At 46.8% G+C, this 23,552-nt stretch overlaps 1 protein-coding gene across 8 annotated transcripts in view; it reads right to left on the bottom strand.

Annotated features, from left to right (window-relative positions):
* The window catches only part of MED12L (mediator complex subunit 12L), a 1,138,385-nt gene that overhangs the window by 212,179 nt on the left and 902,654 nt on the right, over positions 1-23,552 (bottom strand). For all 8 annotated transcript variants that reach the window (XR_010175887.1, XM_063916060.1, XM_063916058.1 and 5 more), the window contains one exon: positions 12,294-12,407. Coding sequence is in view for 7 of the 8 variants with exons in the window: in XM_063916060.1 (XP_063772130.1) it covers positions 12,294-12,407 (114 nt within the window). In the remaining variant the exon portion in view is untranslated. The remainder of the gene's footprint in view (positions 1-12,293; positions 12,408-23,552) is intronic.

The raw sequence follows: 23,552 nt of genomic DNA, 5'->3' as shown, positions 1-23,552 counted from the left end.
AAATTATTCAAACACCTATGTGATTCAAGTCAGTGTGTTGAGGCAGTCACTCAGTAGCCATCTCTACTTCACAGCACAGTCAGCACCCATCACACAGTACATGCTGACAGCTATGCTGACTTAAGACTCTTAAGATGTACAGGCAGTCGCGGACGCCCCTGCTTTTCCAGACTCCTTAGCTGTTGACATGGCTGAGTTTGTGTGTGAACCCGGACTAGTACTGGACACTGAGTTTGGTCTTGAGTGCAGTGGACAGAATCGGGCTAGCTTGATGAATGATCTGCTCATCCAGACGTGACAGTCAGGCAGTATGCCCTAAGAGGAAAGGTGAGCAGCTATGGGTACTGGAACACTGGTGGTGGAAGCCACCAGTGCAATGGGTAGCTGGGTTGTCACCTAATGGAGAGTCACGTGAGAACTGATGAGTTGGCGGAATGCTGGGAGGATCAGCAATGCAGGAAAGTCATAGATTACTGGCTGGAACCAGTGTGATAGCTGTTGGCGAGGCTGAGGACAACAGCAATGACTGTAGACGAAGCTGAGTGTATTAGCGGTAACTGTAGGCATAGCTAAGGACATCAACAATGACTGTAGAGGAAGCGGAGGATGTCAGCAATACTTGTAACGGAAGCAACGGATGTCGGCAACACTTGTGGACGAAGCGGAGGATGTCAGCAGTATTTGTAGACGAAGCCAAGGATGTCGGCAATGCTTGTAACTAAAGCTGAGGACATCAGCAATACTTGTACATGAAGCAGAGGACGCCGGCAAAGCTTGTTACCGAAGCTGAAAATGTCAGCAACACAGGTTTCCAGATGCTGGGCAGCTGAGGTAGCGCAATGGAGATTCCGTATGCTGTGCAGTGCAGTGTCGGCATTGCTGGTTTCCCAGGAGCTGTGATGCAGTGGTTCTGCACAATGGATACTGCAAAGTTGCAGACAGCAGTGGCAGGTTTTCTGGATACTATGGTGTGCTACCTTGCGCAGCGGTGTACTGGAAGCTGACAAGAACCAGCAGAGTCTCTATTGCCGCTAGGGATATAGGATAGTGCCTCTGGATCACTGGAGGACTTTCAGGATATTGTGGCAGCGATGGTCCTTTAAATCATCCAGGGAGTCAGTCAGTGTGGGGGATGGTAACTTGCACTGAATCTGTTACCAGCAGGAGATTCTGGAGCTCACTCCAGGCTGAGAGACACCAAAGCACTCACAGCTTGCTAGTGCTGAGACCTGGAATTTATACCCAGTGCTTACAGCTGAGTGGATGAGGGGCTCACATGATGCAGAAGTGAATCCGGATTGGCTCCTGGAAGATCAGCTGACTGGAGACTGTCATGGCGACGTCCATAGCTGGTTTTGGAGGGAACTCCAGCGTGGTGTGTGCATAGACAGACAGTAATGGCTGCAAGTCCTGAGAGCACAGGGAGGTGTATCTGGTGACCACTGGACTTGTGGATGCTGGCACGGAAGTATAAGACAGCATGAAGAATCAATTGCTGTACAGACACACCATGCAGAGACTTGCTGAGTTCAGTATTCACACAGAAGGTTAATCAGTACAGATGTAGCTCATTAGCAAAACTCAGTTCCCAGGCAATTCATGGTACTGGAGAGCTGTATTCCCAGTGAGCAGAAAACATGCAGGCTATAGGACAGATGGCAGAGGTAAGTCACCAAATGTTATGATTTTAATCAGGATTGTGACAGCTGTGAATGACTGAACTTGGTGACTACAGTGCAGCCTGCTGGAGGTGGAGCCATGAGATGTTGCACCCTACCCCCTTCATCCAGGTGACCATCATCACCACTAGTACACATGCTGGGTCCCTTCTTATCAATGTGGATGATGAAGTCCACCTGTGTCCATAGCAGTGTAATTTCCATGTGTCTCTGCCTCATGACCCCCCTAATAGCAGTGTCATCAGCCCCCTAAGTTCCCACACCCCTATGTCTCTGCCTCCCCCGTAGCAGTGTCGTCAGCCCCCTGAGCCCCTATATCTTCCCCATATGTATCAGCTTCGCCTTCATCCAGCTCTTACCGTTATGCTGTGTGGCTGGGGCAGGACCCTGCATAGGGATGGCCATCGACCATCAATGATTTTAAAACATCGATGGTCTACGACCGATGTGTCGGGACAAGGAGCCTAGCTTCGTCCCCCAACACCCTGAGCTCTAATTAGCCCACAGCTTGTAGTACACTAAAGCAAGTGTGACCATGGTTCCCTTACAGGTGCTTTCACACCATTGAGGTTATCCATCCATGGTACCATCAATGGATAACCCACAGATGGCCATCCCTAGTCCTGCAGCGCTCACGTGCGTTGCCTGGCTTCCTATGCAGCTGCTCAGCCCCAGGCAGAAAGTGAAAGTAAACACACTTCTGGTGTGCTGCTGCAGCCTCCTGATGTCTCCTCTTGGCTGAAATCACTAAAAAAACCATCAGTGTTGGCGCCAGGTGAAAGAAATAAAAAATTCTACCACTAAACCGTAGCTATCATTCCTGTCTAGGGCCATCTCTGCGTAGACTAACTGTGAAAATAAACCACCATCATTTGTGATCGTGGCCAGATTAATGCCTAGCTAACCCCATCCACCAGATGGGATGTGGCTAACCACATACCCTCCAACATTTTACACATAAAAATTGGTACAAATTCGAAAAGGGGGCATGGCCATGGGTAAAGGGGGCGTGGTCACACCCCTTTTCCTATACTTTCAAAGGAAGTTTGGAGAGCTACTGTAAAACTCGGTACAGACCATAAAAAAAGCTACTGTACCTGCCAAAAAGGTACAGTTGGAGGGTATGTAACCACCAATAGTTTGGCTAACCATTTATCAAATCTTGGTGTAGTTTTTATAAACACAGAACCAATGTTTCCCTAGCATCCATAAGGGATATTGGGGAAAACTAGTACAATGGGGTATAGATGGGGTCCAAAGGGGCCAGTGCACTTTACATTTACATTTCTTCAACTGGGTGTGCTGGCTCCTCCCCTCTATCCCACAGGCAGTTTAGAAAAAAGTGCCCTCAGGAGAGGATGCACATCTCTGCAGCTCCAGAGAGTTTTCTTCAATTTCATTTAAAATTAAAACATGGGTAAGCACAAGCTTCTCTCCAGATTCTCTCCATTATCTAATGACCCTGTTTCCTGTGAGCAATGCAATCAATCTTCACAAATTAGTGAAGAGGTTAGGGGAGAGGGTACAGAGCCCCACTGAGATGGGGAACATAAATGCCCGGACGTCAGCCATGGCGGTGTCTGCGCGCAGGGTCTTGTGGTTGCGTCAGTGTATTGTGGACGCAGAATCCAATCGTAATGTAAAGTACCTCCCCTTTTCTGGGGAATGGCTTTTTGGGGTTGAGTTGGATGCATGGATTTCCAGGGTTACTGCTGGGAAATCCACATTTCTTCCCTCTGGGGCCCCGCCGGCGAGACGTTCTTATCCGGGACAGTCTGTCCAGTCCTTTTGGTCTCGCACATTTCGATCGAAGGCCAGAGGTGCCTCCAATGCGGCTAGAGGCACCAGAGGTAAGTCCAGAAAACCTGCAGGTACCGGTTCTCAGGAACAGTCCACCAGTTCTAAATAGAAAAAATTCCTCCTAAGGCGCTGCAAAAATGGAGCAGCAACAGACAGTACAAAGATAGGTCACCAACCTATAAAATAATATGTAACAGAAAAAGTACAGTCTCACTTTCTGCGCTCCAAATGTCCCCTCGATTGAATGCTCCTCACAAAGGTAATGGTATTACATAAAACATAAAACACAGCATAGTGTAATACTGTATATAGAATAGTTCTTTCCACTGTGTAGAGGGAAAAATAGGTGATGGAAAATGGTCAAGAGAGATCAGACGTCCACCTTCTTATTATAGGATCACCCAAAGTGATGTCATGAAGACGGGACAATGAATCCTTACATGTATGCTTACTTGTATAAATGGAGTAGAAAGCACATAAAGGTTTCTTTGTTGAAGATGCTATTTGCTCTTTAACCCGTGTAATGAGGATAAATATCACCCATGTGGTAGATTTGAAAAATTAAAAAGGGAGCCAATTAGGGCAAAGCAGACCCTTTTTATTTAGAAATAAAACACAAATGAACAACCAGCCATACCATAATAGAAAACAGAGATGAAAATCAGCTGACACAATATGACTCGGGTATCAATATGTCATATGGTCCCCTTTATGGATAGACTGGTTTGGACATCAGTATGGCACTGTATCAACGCGTTTCGACGCTCGGCGGCGTCTTTATCAATATTTAACAGTGTATATAACACTGATGTGCAGCCTCTCCTGTGTAGTCAGCTGAATACTAGTGCTAGAGGCACCAGAGGTAAGTCCAGAAAACCTGCAAGTACCGGTTCTCAGGAACAGTCCACCAGTTCTGCTTCCACTAAAGCCTCAGCATGACGGTGCCCACCCACCCCGAGAGATTCTCGAGGTGGGAGCTTGACTGCGTCACTTCAGCCACGTCTGGGAGACCTCCTGCTAGGATGCCTGTGTCAGGGAACTCGTTTCTCAAGGCTACAAGCTGGAGTTCAATAGAACTTCCCCCCCCCCCCCCCCCCCCAACGATTTTTCAAATCAAGCCTACCAGCTTTGGAGGATATACAAGTTATGCTGCATCAGGCTATCCGAAAGTTGGTCCAGTCCCACGTCATTGTTCCAGTACTACTACCACAATGCGGCAAGGGGTTTTACGTGCCGAAGCCGGACGGTTCGGTCAGACCCATTCTGAATCTGAAATCCTTGAATCCTTATTTGAGGGTGTTCAAGTTAAAAATGGAATCCCTGCGAGCAGTGATTACGGGCCTGGAGGAACAGGAATTTATGGTCTCCTTGGATATCAAGGACGCCAATCTCCATATTCCGTTTTGGCCGCCTCATCAGGCGTACCTACGGTTTGCCCTACTGGACGATCACTTCCAATTTCAAGCACTGCCCTTCAGCCTGTCTACAACCCCGAGGGTATTCACAAAGGTGATGGTGGAGATGACGATTCAACTCTGGGTCCAGGGGGCCAATGTGGTCCCTTATCTAAACAATCTTTTGATAAAGGCACGATCCAGGGAGCTTTTGTTGCTCCATATCGACTGCGCCATCCATCTTCTGACAGACCATGGGTGGATCCTCAACCTCCAGAAGTACCACCTGGAGCCAACGCAGAGGCTCCTGTTCCTGGGGATGTTGCTGGATACTGTGGCCCAAAAGGTGTTTCTACCAGAGTACAAGGCGAAAACACTTCCGACCTACTTGAGTGTCCGTACATCTTTGCATAAGATTGTTAGGCAAGATGGTTGCCTCATACGAGGCGATCCAGTATGGGAGGTTCTATGCCGGAACGTTTCAGCTAGATCTTCTGAGCCAGTAGTCTACAGATGCACCGGATCATTCAGCTGTCACCTCAGGCCAGGATTTCCCTCCTGTGGTGGCTACAGTCCTCCAATATCCTGGAGGGCCGGAGTTTTGGGAATCAGGATTGGACCCTCCTCACGATGGATGGGATTCTGAGGGTATGGTAAGCTGTCACCCAAGGGGCGCAGTTCCAGGGAAGGTAATCAGTCCACGAAAGCCTCCTTCCGATCAACATTCTGGAACTTCGGGCAATCCACAATGCTCTGCTTTAAGCCTCTCCTCTACTCCGGGGTCATGCAATCCAGGTACAGTCGGACAACTCCACGGCGGTGGCGTATCTCAATCGACAAGGAGGGACAAAAAGCAGAGCCTGCATACGAGAGGTGTCAAAGATACTCCTCTGGGCGGAAAGAAATGCAAGAGCCATGTCAGCAATCTTCATTCCGGGTGTGGACAACTGGGAGTGGGGACTCCACCATCTGGTGTTCCAGCAGATCATCAACCGGTGGGGTTGCCCTCAAATAGACATTATGGCTTCTCATCTCAACAAGAAACTTCCCTGGTATTGCTCACGGACCAGGGACCCTCAGGCGAGGGCAGTAGATGCACTGATGACGCCTTGGCCTTACCGGCTGGACTACCTGTTTCCTCCAATTCCATTGCTCCCAAGGGTGCTCAAGTAAATCAGAAATGTGGGAGTACAGGCAATTCTGAAGGCCTTGAAGGGTATGGTACGCGGATCTTCTGGACATATCCGTCGAAGACCCTTGGCCTCTACCACTCAGAAGAGATCTTCTTCAACAAGGACCGTTCATCTACCCGGACTTATGGCGACTTCGTTTGACAGCATGGAGGTTGAGCGGAACATCCTAGCTCACAAAGGCCTTTCCAAAAAGGTTGTTGCTACCACTGGCACAAAACTGCTTAACTAAGCACTTGTGTGAGGTTTTAAGCTTATTTGGAGACTTTGCCAGTATAAATAATATGCACAGCTCCGGCACCATTGGAGGGGGCGGAGCTTCCTCAGAGCGGGACCAGCGGCATTTTGGCGCCTTCCTCTGCTTACAGCAGCCATCAACAGCACACACTCCGTGCTTCCTGCCTCACAGACACGCAGGAAACTGGTACAGGGTGTAGCTAAGGAGGAGAGCCGCTTCTGTACACTATCTGAGCCTATTTAGGACTGCATTTATTAGTGTTACTGTGATCACAGAGCTGACAGTCTCACTGGGGCTGTGCAGCTCAGGGTGTGCTGGTATTCTCCCTCTCTCTGTGTCTCCTCTCACATACAGTAGGGCAGGCTTGCATTATAACTGTGTATGTGTATGTTTTTGTACTTACTGTGAAATACATGGTTCAGGCCAGGAAACCTGTGACGTCAAAACACTATCATCATATCTGGAGAAGATATGTCTCTTGGTGCGGGGAACGCATACATCTGCCTGCTGAGTTTCACTTGGGACGTTTCTTACGTTTCCTGCAGGCTGGTGTGGATAAGGGCTTATGTCTGGGTTCCATTAAGGTCCAAATTTCAGCCCTCTCCATTTTCTTCCAGAAGAATTTGGCAGTGTTGCCGGAAGTTCAGACCTTCTTGCAAGGGGTACTCTGCATCCAAGCACCTTTTGTGCCGCCTACGGCACCCTGGGATTTGGATGTTGTGTTAGCATTTCTACAGTCCTTTTGGTTTGAACCTCTGATGATGGTAGAAGACAAGTACCTCACGTGGAAGACGGTGATGTTACTGGCCCTGGCTTCTGCTCTTCGTGTCTCAGAATTGGGGGCCTTATCGTGTAGAAATCCATACTTGGTCTTTTATGAGGACAGAGCGGGGCTCCAGACTAGACAGCAGTTCCTCCCAAAGGTTGTCTCCGCGTTTCACCTGAAACAACCTATTGTGGTTCCGTCCAGTTCTGACGCTTCTGCTCCTCATTGGATGCTGTACGTGCCTTGAAGATCTATGTCAAGCGGACAGCTCGAATCAGAAAGACGGATTCTTTGTTCGTGCTCTATGATGCGCAGAAAATGGGTTATCCTGCTTCGAAGCAGTCCATTGCTCGTTGGATTCGGCTTACTATCCAACGGGCTTATGTGTCGGCAGCCTTACCTGTTCCTGAGTCTCTGAAGGCCCACTCTACAAGATCAGTGGGCTCTTCCTGGGTGGCTGCCCGTGGAGTCTCGGCCTTGCAACTATGCCGAGCTGCTACCTGGTCAGGGAAGAGCACCTTTGTAAAGTTCTACAAGTTTGATACCCTTGCCAAAGAGGATACCCAGTTTGGGCAAGCGGTGCTGCAGAACGTCCCGCCCATTCTGGAAGCTTTGGGACGTCCACATCGTACTAGTTTTCCCCAATATCCATTATGGTTGCTAGAGAAAATAGGATTTTAATACCTACCGGTAAATCCTTTTCTCGTAGTCCAGAAGGGATATTGGGCGCCACTTTTCTGCAGGTTCTTGTTCTACAGCTACCTGTTCAGCTGTTGCTGTTGTTGTTACCAGCCCTTGCTGGTTGCTGTATGGTGGTGTGCTGGCGTCTAAATCTCACCACCTTTTCTGTTATCATGTTCCTTCTCTCATATACAGTATGTCCTTTCTCCTTCAGGCACGTTTTTACCTATAACTGCCTGTGGGAGGGGGCATAGAGGGGAGGAGCCAGCACACCCAGTTGAAGAAATTTAAAGTGCACTGGCTCCTTTGGACCCCGTCTATACCCCATTGTACTAGTTTTCCCCAATATCCCTTATGGACTACGAGAAAAGGATTTACCGGTAGGTATTAAAATCCTATTTTATCAGAGTTCCTGAACCTTTATTAACTGAGCTTCTACTAGAGTAACAATGTACAATTAGAGAGCACAGTTTGGAACAGTACACCTAGAGGAGGGGGTAAGACCATACTTGCCTACATTTTATTTCTCCTCCCTGGGAGAAGCCCGGAGAGGAGACGCTGCATGGAACTTCGGGGGGCGGGGCAGAGTGGTGACATCATCAAGCCCCGTCCCAACCCGGGAAAATGCTGCGATTTGCGGATCCGCAGGTAGAGGGCGGGGCTAAAATTATGAGATTCATGTCATTTTAGCCCCTCCCTCACCCCACGGACCTGCAAATGCCAGAGATTATCTCTCCGTCTGCTCACTTCACTAAGGTGTGGGCAGGATGCGGGAGGTGTGCTTGCTCTTCTGGGGATGCAGGGGGTTAGCCCAAAAATCGGGAGCCTCCCGCAACCTCCGCGAGAGTAGGCAAGTATGGGGTAGGGCCTCATGCAGTGAGACCCACCAGAGATTTCTCCCGTGCCCCTGTAGGCCAATCCAACCCTGTATATATAGAATTATTAGGATCAAAGTGGTATACTGTGCGTTATGGGTCATTATTATATAGATGTGCTAACATGTTAACAAAAACATTGTATATATTCAGTGTGAATATTTCAATCATTCCTTTTGTATCAAGAATTCCTCAATATATAGCACTGGTTATTATTAATAGTAATAATTACTATGATTACATGAATCTTTGCATAAAAAATTTGACTTCTTTTAATTCTTTAAACACTGTTGAAAATTATTACAAATTACATACATGCAGGTAGTTGAGGGGTCTATTTATTAAGCTAACCACCAATAGTTTCCCACCTGACCAAAGAAAGACTGTGTGCAGTGGCAGCAGCGTTACAAATAGAATGCAGGATCCGGTTCACTGGAGACATGTGGTGCAGTGCTTGCGGCGGTATATAATAAGTCATTGTGACTCACTGTATTGCCGGTGGCTGAGGGCTCCTTTACTGTGGTAGGCCTCGGCGCAATGCACTGGCTGCACCGCCGGAAGTTTCACCACTGCGCACAACTAAAACATTTTCTCAGTAATACAGATTTTTATTTATCACATGCTTTTAATACATATAACCCCCTCATTGGATCTACCATATTTTTGATTTACAAGTGCAAGATATGCCTCTAATATCGGAGTTCAGTGTGTGAGCTAATTGTCAGTGGCAACACATTAACACCACTTATCTCCCTGCACTGTCAACATTATACTACCTGGCCATTATGTATGGTATATATAGCAGTAATGTGTGCTGAAGAGAAGCAATTCACAGAAGTATATCACCATACTCATGATAAGAGGCCAGAATGCTGTTTCCTTAGCGTGTCTTGTATTATTAGTGTCACGTGTATTTTTATATCATGCAACAGGCAGAAAAACTACAAATGTTGTAAGGCTTATTGTAGGGCCCCAGCCCTATGAGAACTAAGACACATCCCTGCAATGTATGTGCAGGATGATCTATTAAAAAATGTATATTTATGTTATGTGTTACAGCTTCTATTGTGTTCCAGAATTTCTTCTTAAGCTAGAGCCAAATATTTCTTGTTTTGTTACAGTAAAGCGCCCCACACACTAGAAAGACCCTTGGGCCGAACCGATATCGATATACTGTATCTGAACAATATATATGTTAAAGTACAAATCGATTGCATTTTACTAACAATGCTGATCCGATGTGCTGCACATAAGATCAGGTGATCTGGGTAGCGGTGATTCACAGGTCATGTGATAGATTGTTAGGTACTTTTCCTGACCTAACGCTCTATCGTAACCCTTGAGCCGCATAGGAGGTGACGAGAGAGCTGTGGGGGAAATTGTAACAAATGCTATTAAGATTGAAAACCACGAAATTGGTAGGTGATTCATGTCACTTATATAATCATGCCCATAATATCAAATATTGCCAGCTGGGGTGTAGCCAGGTAGGGGAGGGATGGGGGTGTAATGGGAGTGCCCACTCTTCCCATTGCAGAAATCTTGAATACAGAGCTTATCTGAGAGCACCAGTCAGTGCAGGGTGGGCAGCAAGCTGCCTTATATATCCTTTAGGCAGGTGGGCTGGCCACCAGGCAGATGATGCACATTGCTCCTCATCCCTTCCCCTTGTATGGGCCATGCTGTCTATTGCTATTATATACTGTATGGAGGTCACTGCGATGCTGTGTGTACTGCATGGCAGTTACTGGATGCTTAATTTTACTGCATGTCAATTACTGAGCTCTGGCTACACTGATTTATACTGTTTCTGTAATGCGTGTGTGGGGGTAGGGGGTGTTAATGTAATGCCAGGGGAAATAACTGATGTCATTTGAATGCAAACAATGTATTTAAATGTTGGTATTTGAATTCTGAAATACCTTGCCCGGGGCTCCAATATTTCCAACTTTGCTCCCCCTCATATCAGCAGCTGGCTAAGTCACTGACTGCCAGAGCCCATTGTGACCTGACCGATAATTTAAGAATTCCTTTCATTGAAACAATTAAATGAAGTAAACCTGAAGTACTACTTCTACAGGGAGGGGTGAGAGGATAGATATTAGACAATATAAATTCTGGACACATATGAAATTGTTTTGTCAAATGACAGGATCAGAAACCAAATTTGGACAAAAATTTAGGTTGCCAAACTGCAAGTAATTTGGCTGCTACTGTAGGTAACACAGGCAAATCAGATGGATCTCTTATGGTGTCAGTGGGATCTCTCAGTGGCCTATTTATCATTAATCACATACTGTATTCAATGTAATCTGGGAGCGATATTAGCTCCCAGGATCACATTGCGATATGTGACTGTATCGGGGATGTATTACCCAACACCTGTCCCTGTGATGTGCTGTGAGAGGCAGCGAGCCCGCTGACAACACATGCACTGAGGCCATTTCTGGGAATGGTCCTAGGGGAACCCTCTGGTGGCTGCATATACTGTGAGTAGCCCATAAGCTACAATGGGGTACAGCCGTCTTCAGATGATGGTAGCTGTGGGGGTCAATCTCCGGAATGCTTCTTGTTACGGAAATTGCTAAATCTGTCAGAAACCTATGGGGAAGCGGCTGCCGACAGGAATGGCGGGATCACAGCAGGTCTCATAAATTCAGTGATAATAAATATTTGTGGCTAACTAGTTTTGGGGGAAATATCCGCAAATATTTTTTGATAACTGGGCCCTTTAGTGTGGTCTTCTAATAATGATCTGATATGTCGACACTTAGAATGTTGACATTCAAAATGTCAACATCATATTTTCAAAAGGTTCAGAATGTCGGCATTCAAAATGTGTATTATGCATTTGTACATTACAGAAGTGTCTGTGTTTACTACGGTTTCAGTCACCCCAAACAGTCAATGTCGGCACGGCAGGTTTTATACCATTCGACTGCACCAAGCATCTTTTTTGTTCACAATATGCTTCTTATTTGTCACAGATAAAACAAGTGGAAGTAACAGAACGGCATTGCTAGTGTAACACTGATCAGTGGGGTGTGCCACATTTGCAACTGAGACTGAATCTCTGTAGAAATGGCTCCGCTGTGAGTGACTGCGGCTTTTTCCCACACCAAATTCCGTTGTGCTTCATTTGTGACTTTGTACATGTGTAAAACCAAATCCTGTGCAGGTAAAGTCACAGCCTAGCGTCTCTATACACTGTCAGTAGCTTTCTGCTGCGTTGAGTTGCGACTAAGATGCAAGATTTAAAGAAAAATGCAGTGCGCTTCTCCTCTCAGCACCTCAGTCTCACAAGGTTTCTCCAGATGTGTGGCATAAAGATGCTCAGTGTATGAGGCACATCAGTATGAACATACAGTACGAGTGTTAGGGTCACATTTAGGCTGCAGATAAGGTTACAGTTATATTGATATTTTGGTGCTTTCTAAATGTGTATACCAAACTCATATACAGGATCTTAAGAGAAATGTATGTTTGCCTGGCAGAAGCTTCTAACCCATAATATTGTTAAATAACATATTGAACATGTACAGTATCATAAATGTAAAATTCTACACAGCATAAACTATATTTCTTAGCATACAGAAGATGGAAGGAGTAATAAAAGTAGCATTCATGTAAAGCTTAATTAATAGGAATGGAATCAGAAATGAGAACACACCCAGCATCAGGATAGCTTTGAGGACAGCAAACACTGCACCCACTTCAATGCTGTTATGAGCCGCTGCCAGAAGATGTCTGTCACAGGAAGAACATATGCCTGGAGCCATCTTTCCTGAGGGAGAAACACTAATTACTACTGTTTTATGGGCAAGTACTGTACATAAATAACACTTTTTAGCAAAAACAGCTGGGGAAAAAAATCAAATACATTATCCTTTACATTTCCCACCTGCCGCATTTGCTATAAGTTGGTTCAATGGGAGACACTCACTTAAAGATAAATTAATTTATGAACCATTTTATTTATTTATTTATTTATTTATTAGCAGTTTCTTATATAGCGCAGCATATTCCGTTGCGCTTTACAATTAGAACAACAATTATAGAACAAAACTGGGCAAAGACAGACAGACAGACAGAGGTAGGAAGGCCCTGCTCGCAAGCTTACAATCTATAGGGAAATAGGCATTGATACACAAGGATAGATGCTACCTGTTACATAATGGTTCCCCAGGTTGCTAGGTTCTTAATGGGTTGTATATGATATGATCACCCAGCAATGTTGGAAGACAAAATGTGAGTTTATGTGGACTGTACAGAGGGGATGTAACTTGATAGGGAAGCTGTTAAGGTTATGTGCGTGGGTCTGAAATTTGGTAGGCTTGTCTGAAGAGATGAGTTTTCAGAGAACGTTTAAAGGTTTGGAGACTAAAGGAGAGTCTTATTGTGCGTGGGAGGGCATTCCACAGAGTGGGTGAAGCCCGGGTAAAGTCCTGTAATTTTGAGTGGGAACAGGTAATACATGTGGATGAGAGACGCAGATCTTGTGCAGAGCGGAGAGGTCTGGTAGGGAGATATTTTGAGATGAGTGAGGAGATGTATGATGGTGCAGTTTGGTTAATAGCCTTGTATGTAAGTAAAAGTATTTTATATTTGACACGGTAGAAAACCGGTAACCAATGGAGGGACTGACAGAGCGGATCAGCAGATGAAGAACGTCTGGTGAGGAAGATTAGCCTCGCAGCTGCATTTAAAATGGATTGAAGTGGTGATAGCCTATGTTTGGGAAGACCAGTAAGGAGACTATTACAATATTCAATGCGGGAGATGATGAGTGCATGGATTAGAGTTTTTGCAGTGTTTTGTGTAAGATAAGGGCGTATTTTGGATATGTTTTTAAGGTACATGTAACATGATTTAGAGACAGATTGAATGTGTGGAACAAAGGACATTTCAGAGTCAAGGGTGACACCTAGGCAACGAGCTGGTGGGGTGGGGTGGATAGTTGCATTGTCAACAGTTATAGAGATATCAGGTTGGTAACTACTCTTAGCTGGTGGGAAAATAATTAATTCGGTTTTGGAAATGTTGAGTTTGAGGTGGCGAGATGACATCCAAGCTGAAATGGCAGACAGGCATCCAGTGACACGAGCCAATACTGGTGGTGACAAATCTGGGGAGGATAGGTAGATTTGAGTATCATCAGCGGACAAATGATACTGAAATCCAAAGGAGCTGATTAGTTTACCAAGAGAGGAGGTATAGATTGAGAAAAGCAGAGGACCTAAGACTGAGCCTTGCGGTACTCCAACTGATAGAGGTAGAGAAGAGGAGGTAGAATCAGAGAAGTGAACACTGAAAGAGCGATTAGATAGGTAGGATGAGAACCAAGAAAGGGCTGTGTCCTGAATACCTAGGGATTGTAGTGTTTGTATGAGAAGAGAGTGGTCAACAGTGTCAAAAGCAGCAGAGAGATATAGAAGAATAAGTATACACATATGCACATTTAACCTTTCTGTCCGACACGGCCACTTCACCACCATTGGAAAAGTAACCTGTGCCTAGTATTAGGATGCTCCAGAATAGGGACCGCATGCTGGGAGCCGCCCATCGCAGGGCAACGCTGCCCAGCATGCTACCCACCGCCTCCCCCCCTGCGACCACACTGAAATTGCAGTCGCCCCACTGCAATTTCAGCATGATTGCAGAGTTTGTTGATGCCTCCTGCCGCCGCTCGCATTGTCTTTGTAATTATTGCGGTTGGATCGCGTTTTGAATGAGGGCCTAGGCGCATTGTGGAAACAGCAGAAACACATCACAGTCCAAATTTAGGCCCTTCATTAAGTTCAACTATTTGGTTTGTCTCCATTGACATGGGCACATAGTGGGCAGAGCTCCCCTTACAGGCAGCTGTTTCACCCTCAGCGAAGCTTATCAATTAGGATAATGTTGCATTTATGACATGCAGGCCCAAAGAAATGTCATCTTCTTCTCCATCAAACTTAAAACCCTATATTTTCACTTGTTGAACAAATCCTTGGTTAGCAGGATGCGTAGACTGTTAGTCCAAAACATGTGGAGAAGTCACCACTTACTGTAGTAAAGGCTGACGAAGTCTCTTTGTGCTGTCAAACTGAACTTTAAAGAGACATCAGTGATGGTGTTACATTACATTATATGTCATACAGCACATTGTTTACAGAGGGCATTGAGTCCGTGCACATATAGTACTACACAGAGAGATACAAGTCTTGTAAAGGTGGAAAGTCAAAATCTATAATATATAATGAGCTTAAATGTTAGTTTAGCAGTTGCACACTACAGTAAAGCAGGGCCGGTGCAAGGTCTCTCAGCACCCTATGCAAATCTTTAGCCTACTGCCCCTAACCACCACCAATACCCACTTCCCAGTCCTTCAGATGAAAGAGTACTTAATAAGTTCCATGGTCACCACTTGCATCACGTACAACAAAGATGCTTCTTTCAGAGACATCTTTAATTTTGTGATAGGCAGACTCTGTGGTGCCCCCACAGATCCCGACGCCCTAGGCAGCTGCCTAATGGTAGAGCCGACCCTGCCCCATCCCCTCACACTGCTCACAGATCTCAGTGGCTGTTAGAGACGAGAGGGGTCTCCAGCCTCCCCACTTACATGCAATGAAGGAAGGAGAAAGCCGAATGGAGGTCTGTAACCTGCTGTCAACAACTGTTGCCGGGGACAGATATGAGAGGGCGAGACGGGAGATGGGAAGGGGGGGAAATAGAGTAGGAAATATCCGCTGCAATGCTGGGCATAATAGCTAGCAAACCGGCGAATTACATGTCCAGATACTACTGGTGTATATTAATGTAAAACAAATATGTATATTTTTGTAAACCATTTTTAAAAGTTAAATATACAGGCTTTTTATCAGCAAAAAAATATTGATAAGACTTAAATTATAGACTGCCATTTTGACTTTACATTGGCTAATATATTTCAAAATAGGAAATAATGTATTTTTTTATGAATTACCATAACAGCACTGTTTCATAATATACATTACAATTTCATTATGAACAAGTTTTGGCTTGAAGAAGCTGTAACACACACGTACAGTACATACATTATTATTCCAATTTTGAACTGTAAACCTCAGAGCCCCAATGTTTACAGAAGTTGCGTATTCTGATTGTGTGACCATTTCGGTCTATATTCAGCATGGTAGGCAGAATCATAAAAAAGGTTCAGCTGTCAAATTGTTACATCCAGCTGACTCCTTTAGCAGTTACTTTCTATGGTATATTTTATGTGATATGAAAGCCATAATTGTTGGTTAAGATATATATGACTCCTGATCATACATCTGTCACTGTAACGCAAAGTTCTGCCTCCCCCATTTCATCATAAATGACCTGACAGGAGAACAGGAATCTGACATGTTAGCTGTCACTTAACACAAGTGCAATTAATTTTTACTGCGAAAGCCATAAAACCGAGACACAGAACAGATTGCAGTTATAGCGCACAATATCATTTGTAAACCTACTGCTTCTACCTGCGTCTGTACTGAAGTATCTAGAACAGGGATGGGGAACCTTTGGCCCTCGAGCTGTTGTTGAACTACACATCCCAGCATGCCCTGCAACAGTTTTAGCATGCAACAGCTGGAGGGCCAAAGGTTCCCCATCCTTGATCTAGAACAACTATCTCCTACAGCTTTTGTTCAGAAGTTATATGTACTGTATTTTTAAAAAGCACATTGAGCAAACAAAGCGGTCTATTTGTTAACATGTGATAGGAGGTTATTATCACCAGGGTCGGTCTGGCGTACAGGGGAAACCCCCGGTGGGCCCTACTGCCTGGAGGCCCCACCTCCTCCTCTAGGGAAGAGGTTCCAGACTGTGCATTTGAATTATACATTATGCATATGTTCGATTATAATGTACAGGACTATGGTGTATTTTCTATCATGCATTGCTGTTATTAATCTGCTACATTATCATGCATATATATAAACCAATGTGGTGGCTGGCCACACCCCGGCCTATGCATGGGCCTCTACCACTGCATTCCCCCGGTAGGCCCTTCATGCTCCAGTCCGACACCGATTATCACTGATATAAGCCTATCACAAGAATTTATCATGTAAACCTCACCAAGGCAGCTGAGCGTTAGCTTTCTCTGTAATACTAGACGGCAACAGTAAGAAATAACCTGCAGTTTTGCAGAGCTGATATTAGTGAACGACCAGGCTAGTTAAGAATGAGCATATACTGCATAATGAAAATTATTTTTATATTAGTCACAGTTGAAAAAATTATTTGTTTAAATAAATAAAGCTTTTCTCTATTGAATGTTTCCCGCATTTGCCATACCGAGATAGCAATAACAGAAATAGGATGACTTTGCCTGTGGAAATACTACAATAAAAAAAAACCCCAGTAAATCTCTTGACTGTGGCTCCTACTATCAAGATGGTAGCTTTTGATGGACAAGAAGAAGTGTTTTTTGCACCCCTGCAATCAGGTAGTCGCCGCCTACAGGGGAGGGGGAAATCGCTGTGCAGGGGTGCGATCGCATGTGCAGGAGAGCTGTACAAACAGAAGTTTGTGCAGTCTCTGCACAGCCCAAGACTTACTCTTCCAGTGCGATTATCGGGGGCGGAGCTGACGTCAGAAACCCTCCCTCCAAATGTCTGGTCCCTCCTGCGTCTCTCTGGACACGCCTTAAAGATGGTCAGTTGCCACCCACAAACGGCCTCTTCCTGTCAGTCACCTTGCGAATGCCCGTGCAATCGCTTTTCTTGCACATCCCATCGCTGCCCGCCGATCCCCGACGCTGCAGACCGATGCGCCTGCGCATTGTGGTGCATACGCATGCGCAGTTCAGACCTGATCGCAGGCTGTACGAAAATACAGCCTAGTGATCAGGTCTGAATTAGGCCCAATGTCTGCTGTGGGTAACCCCCTCCCGTTGATGCATAACCCCCTGCTCACCCCTACTTTGGCAATCTGAAGGCAATCGATTCCCCTCTTTCATACTATGTGATAGCATAGAAGGTATTACCTAGTGATCAGTGTGATCACCAGGTAATGTACACTACACTACAGAAACCTCGAGATCAAAGACTCCCTCTGCATGGTATCCATTAATTCAAAGGGCACCCACATGTGAAAGAGGAAGACGGTGTTGCTTCTTTGAAAGGATGTGGCCCCCTAGTAGCTACTGACCATGAGCCACAGAAAATGTACATTTTACATACATTGGAGTGAGGGCACCTAAAGTAGCCTATAACTGCACCTGTGTATGTGGGGACACCCATGTGTGAAAAGGGAAGCACCCTATTTTACATGATCATGCCCACTAAGAGCTATTGTCTGTGTTCAATAGGACATTAAAATCACTTGTTGAGGGGCGTGGCTTGGCAGGCAGGCAGGGCAGACGTTCCCGAGGAGAGCTCCTGTATAATCCTCCCCAAAACTACCTCATTTGGCCCTGTTCCAGCCTATCCCTGTTCCCTATATCCTGTCCTTATCTCCCCTGATCCTGGTGAGCAGAGTCCCGGAGCCGGAGGAGGCCTCCTACCTCCTTGCAGGTTGGGGCCTGCGCACCCTCCAGAAGCCGGGGGCTCGATTTCTGCTGTGCCCCGTACCTGGCGATCCCCGCCGCGAAGCACTGAAGCTGCGCCTGACTTACCCGGCGCCCGGACTCCTATTGCCTGCGGCTCCCTCCGCCCCTGGGCAGGCTCGTTTTCACCTCCCGTCAGTCCTTTGGGGAGCGGGCGAGCAGGCTCCGTGCCTGTCGTCCGCCTCGGGGCCTGCTTCCGCCTGCCGTGCCGGGAGCTGAGGGGACGGCGGTGGCTGCCGCGTGCTCCTGGCGGTCGAGGTCCGGATCGGGGGTCCCCGCGGTGGAGCGGGCTGAGCCCCCCCTTCTTGCAGCGGCACTGTGCTTGTTGGCGCCGGGCGCTCGGGGAGCCCGGCCTGAAGGTATAAAAAGGTGCTGGGCCCAGGATTCTTTGCCCTCCCTTAATGCCAGCGGCCATCTTGATTAAGGGCAACCGGAGCTCCTGCTTCCCCTGATAGCTGGGGGTAACTGGGTGGTTCCCTGGCTACTGGCTGGTCCGTGGCTGGGGCCCCCCTCGGGCTGGGTTTTGCCCCTTGTCACCTGGGATCTTTGGGGGGAAAAATAGTGCTTTGGGGATAAAAAAGGGATTCCCACCCCTTATAGCACATATCCTTATCCCTATCCTAGCTGGCTCCCTTCCCCACTGTTGGGGTACTGTACACGCTGCGTCACACTGTGGGATTTCAGAGGGGGCTCCCCCTGTGCCCCACGTGCTGGGAGTATTTCTGTTCCTATTATATGCCTTCAGAGCCCCGGCTGTGTCACACCTTCTATGATAACTGACCCTGGAGCTCCACCTGCTGGCAGCTTTTCTCGCTGGGATTGCTTTGCCTGGATGAAGCTTGCTTCCCTTAACATGTGACCCTTTGGAACGTGCCCTGAGTCTTGGGACCTCCTTTTACCGATATCTATGTATGAATAACTACGGGACTGTCTCTCTGCTACCGAGATTTACCTAGCTACGTGTTGCAGTGGCTTTTCTCAGGTGTTCGGTCTCTGGGTTTCACCATGCCTAGAAATAGCAAAAAACAACGTGGAGCAGACCTGACCCAAAGCATTAAAAAGTTTGCCTATTCCCATGCTACCTCTCCAGGTCTGGCAACCCCCTCGCACCCTGATGTCTCTGACTCGGAGGATTCAGACCACTCCCCGCTGACCCGGAAAGATCTACAGCTGCTCTTCCGTGAGATACGGGAGACAAGGAAATCTATCCAAGCGGTACAGGCGGAGGTGCACACGGCTATAGCCTCCCTTAAAACAGACGTTGCCGAACTTGGAGACAGAACGGACCACCTGGAGACTAGAGTGGATGAAGTGATCACTACCCAACAGGGCATGAGCGACGCCATTCATGGTCTAAATAAGGAGATCCAGCACATCCTGGACCATCAAGAAGACCAGGACAACAGGACGCGACGTAATAATCTGCGCACTAGAGGCGTCCCCGAGGACGTCGATATGACGTCCCTGCAAGATTACCTCAAAAAACTGTTTGTCCATTTATCGCCATCGACTCCAGAGGACCAGCTCTTGTTAGATAGGGCCCATAGGGCTCTACGCCCTCGATCACAAGACTCTGCTCTACCTAGGGATGTCATCCTGAGATGCCACTACTATACGACTAAGGAGGCCATCCTCAGAGAAGCTAGGAAGATTTCCAACTTACTATTCCTGAGCCACTCACTCCAAATTTTCCAAGACATTGCTCCTGCTACTCTGATCAAGAGAAAAGATTTCAAACCTATCACCTCGGTGCTTCGGGACAATGGCATTCGCTACAGATGGGGTTTCCCCTTTTGCATCTTGGTGTGGCATCACAACCGTCTCCACTCGGCGAGGGACCTTTCTGAAGCGCAAGGACTTTTGTGCACCTTGGGCCTCTCCCCTCCACCGGCTTCATCTGTCTCCCCGCAGCGGGCACATGTAGCCTCGCCCATGGAGTCGACTGCCACTCCTCGACGATCCTTGAACCGGGACTGGACGAAAGTGCCCTCTGCGCGGAAATCTGCTTCCGCTGGCCCTGCCACCTGATGTTGTATATGTCCCAATGTCATTTCATTCTGTGGTTTTGTGTTTTTGTCTATGCGTATGTTGTGAGGGGCTAATCTCTTCTTTCTTTAGTCTCTTTCTTTTCCAGCCTTGATTTTTGGATGCGTCCTGCTACATGCCTTCTGTGTGCGTACAAGAGCAAAAGCCCCTCTTTTTCTTGTATTAGACCACCTTAGGTATCTATCATGTCTCGTCCCCGCTTATGGGGGTGGGACCCCCCCCCCCTGTGGGGGACCTGACGCCCTCTGCCTAGGTGTAGATTAGCGCTGTTACCTACCCCAGACTTGACTCGTTCAAGCCTTGGATAGTCTCGTCGTCGTTATTAGTTGCCCTAATCGGTATTAGGTTTTAGGACACTAAGTCCCGTTCTTTTCCCCTTTTGCTACTGGTCCCTGGACTCAGGACACATGTTGAGTGTTCGCTGTACCCAATGCGCCTGGCCTGGCTAGGTTGCGTCCCCCCTATTGGGTCTTATACCCAAGTCCGGTTGTTGTCGCTTAGTGGCTTTTCTCTGTCATTTCCTGACCGGCATGTTAGACCAGATGTCGTTTCTTCTGGTCCCCAACGTTCCCCTCTTCCCTGCTTTCCCCGAACTCTTTCTGTCCTGTTCTCTTTTCTTTCACTCAGCCGTTCACTGATGACTGCTGATTGCCATGTTTGTTTCTAATGTTTATGATGTTTTCTGTTTGGTCTATTGCAGTGGTGCGGTGTTCGGAGGGTGGAGACGTGGCGTTCCAGAGAGGTGATTGTCATGGCCCTTAGGATATTTTCCCACAACGTTAAAGGTTTGAACAGCCCCACCAAACGCACCAAGCTCTTTCTTTCTCTTAAACAGGCCAGAGGAGATTTGGTTTTCCTGCAGGAAACCCACTTTAAAAAGTCCCTCCACCCTGATTTAAAATCTAAACTCTTTCCACATACATTTCATGCTTGTGATGCGACACACAAAAAAAGGGGGGTTTCCATTTTGCTCGCTGCTCACCTTACGTTTGAGTTGTTGGACAGTCATGCAGATAAATCTGGTAGATGGCTAATCCTTGTTGGGAAGCTTAACAATACCCTGTGTACCCTTGTCAATGTCTATGCTCCGAACCAAAATCAGGCTGCCTTTTTTAGGGGTTTGAACTCATGCATAACTAGGCTCTGCCAAGGGGAGGTCATAGTGGCCGGTGATTTTAATGAGGTCCTGGATGCCTCGTTAGACAGATCCTCCCCTCTCTTCCTTCCACCCCCAAACGCCCATCCCCGGGATCTCTCGCACTGTTAGATCTTTTGAAGCTTCAATTACTATTTGATTCCTTTAGACTCACTGACCCTCTTACTAGAGATTACACTTTCTACTCCCCTGTACATAAATCCTACTCTAGGATCGATATGATCCTACTCAGCTGGGACCTTTCCGCTAAACTGAAGTCTACCCGTATACTTCCTATGGTATGGTCGGACCATTGTCCAATCACTGCTGAGCTCCACTCTATTGCTCCCCGCCCCCCTCCCGCCTCTTGGCGGTTAAATGACTCCCTATTACATAATCCAGAAATTACTGATTTGATTAAAGGTCACATTACTGATTATTTTTTACTCAACGACCTCCCTGAGACCTCACCTATCATATTATGGGAAGCGCATAAAGCTGTTCTCCGTGGTCATTTAATAAGCCAATCTGCTAGGTATAAAAAGTCACAGGAATTGAATTTCCTCTCCTTATCCACTAGACTGCAGGTGCTTGAAAGACAACACAAGCTCTCCCCTACCCTTGCCAATTTAGAGATTTTGCTGAGGGCGCGGTTGAGTTCTCTTTTCTTGTCAGAGCGCACGGCTAAGACCCTCCAGAGGCTTAACCAGTCCTTCTATGAGAAGGGAGATAAAGCGGATAGGATGCTGGCATCCCGCCTACGAGCACAACGCTCTCGGAATAATATCCTGGCGGTGCATACTGCGTCAGGCGAGATCACGTATACCCCGGATGCCATTAATAAAGCATTTCAGGAGTTTTATGCTCAGCTCTACAATTTAAATCCTGTCAATCCAGGTTCTGGCCCCTCAGATATCTTAATCTCGGAATTCTTGCGTAAGGCTAAACTCCCCAAACTGTCTGACGATGCTTCTTCAGAATTAAACAGTGATATAACAGATGAGGAAATTGCTGCCTTCCTGAAGTCCTTTAAATCTTCCAAGGCTCCAGGGCCCGATGGCTTCTCGGCATCATATTATAAGACATTTGCTCCCATCTTAATCCCACGTCTCAGAGAATTGTTCAATGCTGTACTGCATGGCACCCCATTCCCGAGCACCATGCAGGAAGCCAGAATAATAGTTATCCACAAAGAGGGTAGAGACCCTCGAGATTGCGCTAGCTATCGGCCGATATCCCTTTTGAATTTGGACATTAAGCTCTATGCCAAAATTTTAGCTACCCTTCTCAATGGCGTGCTCCCTGGCCTGATACATTATGATCAAGTAGGTTTTATTCCTGGCCGTAGGCCAGGGATGACACTAGAAGAGCAATAGATCTAATACAACGACTGAACTGCAGACACACCCCGTCTATTGTCCTTTCACTAGACGCTGAGAAGGCGTTCGACCGTATATCGTGGCCCTTCTTGTTTCAGACCATGTAGGCGTTTGGGATATCGGCTGAATTTTTGACGGGGGTCTCTGCCCTCTACTCCTCCCCTATAGCTAAGGTCCTCACCAACGGAGTGCTGTCCGCTCCCTTCCCACTGTCCAACGGTACAAGACAGGGTTGCCCTCTCTCCCCCCTGGTGTCCGCTATGGTCATAGAACCCCTGGCGGCTGTGATAAGGAACTCTGGTAGAATCCGGGGAGTGAAGGTGGGCTCTCAGGAGTTTAAGATCTCGCTTTTTGCAGACGATGTACTGCTGTCCCTCACTCAGCCACGGTCTTCATTCCCCGCCTTATATCAGATTATAGAGGAGTATAAATCCCTATCGGGATATAAAATTAATTTTGTTAAATCTGAAGCCATGTTATTACATGTTTCAGGAGACCTTAAACGTGATCTACAGGCTTCCTATGACCTTTGCTGGCAAACCAATAAGATCAAGTACTTAGGAGTCTATATCACATCTCACTATAGCTCCCTATATTCTGAAAACTTCCCGCGCATGTTCGCTAAGATCAAAGGTGACCTGTTGAGATGGAAGTCCCATATCATATCCTGGCTGGGTAGGATAGTTGCCCTCAAAATGACAGTCATGCCGCAACTTCTCTACCTCTTTCAAACTTTACCTGTCAAGGTCCCGGAAAGAGTTCTTAGGGATGCCCAGGCCTCATTTGTGAAGTTTGTATGGAACGATA

This window comes from Pseudophryne corroboree, chromosome 4, assembly GCF_028390025.1.
Source record: "Pseudophryne corroboree isolate aPseCor3 chromosome 4, aPseCor3.hap2, whole genome shotgun sequence".
Taxonomy (NCBI): Eukaryota; Metazoa; Chordata; class Amphibia; order Anura; family Myobatrachidae; genus Pseudophryne; species Pseudophryne corroboree.
Note: the sequence above shows the minus strand (reverse complement) of the source record. Positions and strands in the feature narration are given on the sequence as shown.